Source organism: Rhagoletis pomonella, unplaced genomic scaffold (assembly GCF_013731165.1).
Source record: "Rhagoletis pomonella isolate Grant_MI unplaced genomic scaffold, Rhpom_1.0 Rhpom_scaffold_00002, whole genome shotgun sequence".
NCBI lineage: Eukaryota > Metazoa > Arthropoda > Insecta > Diptera > Tephritidae > Rhagoletis > Rhagoletis pomonella.
The window spans coordinates 8,965,760-8,968,700 of NW_023458556.1; the positions used below are offsets into that span (position 1 = coordinate 8,965,760).

Below are 2,941 nucleotides of genomic sequence, written 5' to 3' on the forward strand. Positions count from 1 at the left end.
CAATGGCATTCTATTTGGAATAATCTTTTTAGTACTATTTTCAATTTTTTTAGCTTTTCAGTCTACCTACACCAATAGTTTTGCTGACCAACACCACCATATTTCCCGCTGGTGGTTTAATTTTATACAATGGGCGGCCAAGTACGAAAATAACTATAAATTTAAGAATATGAGCATAATTTCGGTTAGATTATTATATATATCTCTTTAATGCCAAAGTACTCACCTATCGAGACAGCCATTAGGATAGCCGGTACGCCAAAAGCCAATGAATAACATTCCTTTTCGCCAAAGCAATGAACATCTTCACGCAGAATTGGTGTTACTGTTGTCGAAACCAATGAGCCAGCATTGATTGAAAAGTAGAAGAGCGAGAAGAATGTCGTAATTTGTTGCACTTGTTCGGGTATCTTGAACTGGTCACCGCCAAAGGCGGAAACGCACGGTTTTATGCCGCCCGAGCCCAGCGCTATTAACGCCAAACCGATCATTGTAAACGTGTTAGCGGGCAAATTCAATGTAGGCACAGCACCGAGAGAAACCAATACTGAACCGGTAACATAGACAAGCGAGAGATAAAAGATCGTTTTGAATTTTCCAAGCCAACTATCGGAGATGATAGCACCCACAACGCATAGGAAGTAAACGAACATGGTAAAGATGTGGAAGATTACGGTGGCATTGTCATCGCTATAGAGGAGTTGTCGGGTCAGGTACAAGACGAGAATGGCTGCGGAAGTACAAATGTAATTAAAAAAAAGCACTTGTTTAAAATTTTTTATATTGAGTCACACTTACTGCGCATGCCATAGTAGTTGAAGCGTTCGCAAAACTCATTGCTGATGATAAAGAAGACCGATTTTGGATACGGAAGTTTCTAAAAATAAAATCAATTATTTTTGCAATCAAAGCAATCAAAATACTTCAATGTTATATGGCAATTAAGAGGACGTGATGTCTGGCGGATATTGATTTTATGATAAAGACTTTATGTTACTATTTGCATTGTCTACATAGTTTTGATTGGGCTTTATTACGTGATTTTTTGTCGCGAAAAAAAAAAATCTATACTGAGTCATTAAACAGCAATCATTAACGGTTCGTTTTTTTGTATGTAAATATTAATTTTGCCCTGTAATAAAATATTTTGTTTTTTATAAAAAAAAAAAAAAATAATAGTCTCATCCCCGATCCAAAGCTTAATTTTTTCAAAGTCCTATATAAACACTCTGTAATTCGCAAAATAGACCGTAAATGTCTTACCTTAACTTGTCCCTCTGCTTCCGAAACATTTGATAGTGGTTCGATGCTTTGCTCGGTTTCCGCTTCCTTTTTGTCCTTTCCATTTAGGCTCAAAGGAGGTAAACTTTTTGGTTCCGCTGAAATTTCGGACACTGTTTGAGCCTCAGAGATGCTATCCTCCGTGGATTTGCCATTGGCTAAAGGTTCTGAAGCAGATAACTGAACTTCACCAGTTTTGGGTTTATTATCTGTAATTGAATTGGAAAAAAAATATTAGTATAGCAGATCTGTTTATTGAAAGTTATTAAAAGAGTTATTATTTTACTAGTTGAAGCTTGAGAAGAAAATTATTCTTTTATCTGAATACTTTCAGTTTCGTTACATTTTTCTTCCAATAAAAAATTTTTCTGAAATATTTGTTTTTTTTTTTCTTTTTAAAAGTGGACATTTTTTCCTTAATTCTTCAAACATTTATTTTAAATAAGAAAATATGTGCCCCTTGTTCCTTAACCGTTATCGTTGCAGCTTCATATATAAATAACAGGGCTATTTCAAAAAGGGAATAGAAACTAGGGAAGACGGCAAACCGGCCGGAGAATGATTTTTGGGCAGATAGTAGAAAAATGCGCGCTGGATGCGGCGAATGCTGTCGAAGAATACGGCTACCGGAATATGGGATATTAGTTTATTACTCGCTTGAAGGGACAATAACCGGTGAGTACCTCGCTTATTTTGGTAGATCCGGTACATGGGACAGTCCTACGGGCCATACAGCACCGGGTCACAGATTGCGATGAAGAGTTTCCGGCAACAATAAGACAAGGTTGGCCGCAGTTTATTTTGAAGAATATTTTTTCAGTAGCATTAATTCCTTTTTTTCACGATGTATAAAGCGTATTACACCTGGAAGAGATTATTTTCTGCGTATAACATTTGCGTATGTACTCAATATTATGCATAAACCACTGGGCTTATAAATAAAACTTAGTATGCAAATTAGTATTGCAAGAACATATATGCACATTAGGGTGGTCCGAAAATGCATGTGAAAAAGTAAAGTCAGAATGTTTATGCTCTCAACCCTCAATTTATTTAATCATTTCGTAGTAACTGTATTTTATAGTTCTGCCAAAACCTCCAGAAAATGCCAGAAAATGCAGTGGGGGATTAAATAAAAAAAAATTTGTATTCGAAAATGTTTAAATAAACAATTGAATATTTTTACTGGAAGTCTCCTGAAAAGAACTAGAGATTCCCATCGAAATATATTGATTCTAAAGAAATCCATACCATCCCAAAAAGTTGTTTTTCCCCATATAAAATACAAGGAACACTTTGAGCGTTTTGAGCGACCCCTAAATATTTTTTGTTTTTAAAATAAAAAATGGGGGTACATTTTTTTCGATATAGAAAAATCCTAGGAGGTGAGAGCATTAAAATTCCGACTTTACTTATTTTGGACCACCCTAGTGTACACACTATGTACACATAACTTATCTACTATGGATATGCCATATATTTAATGTCGGACGTGTGTTAATCACTTGAACCAATGAGTCCAAACCACACATTTCGAAAGCCATAGGCAAAGGACGACGACTAGCTGCTTATCATTTTGATGAAAATAAAACCGGCATGCAGTTTTATCGCTGCTCGCATTGCATTTGTTCCGTTTACAATCTTACGACAAAAACAGAAA

At 35.6% G+C, this 2,941-nt stretch overlaps 1 protein-coding gene across 2 annotated transcripts in view; it reads right to left on the reverse strand.

Moving 5' to 3' along the window:
• The window catches only part of LOC118733005 (peptide transporter family 1-like), a 72,430-nt gene that overhangs the window by 26,452 nt on the left and 43,037 nt on the right, over window positions 1-2,941 (reverse strand). For both annotated transcript variants that reach the window (XM_036462154.1, XM_036462153.1), the window contains exons 2-5: window positions 1,264-1,490; window positions 799-877; window positions 227-730; window positions 71-153 (exon numbers count right to left, since the gene is read on the reverse strand). In XM_036462154.1, coding sequence (XP_036318047.1) covers window positions 71-153; window positions 227-730; window positions 799-877; window positions 1,264-1,490 — 893 coding nt within the window. The remainder of the gene's footprint in view (window positions 1-70; window positions 154-226; window positions 731-798; window positions 878-1,263; window positions 1,491-2,941) is intronic.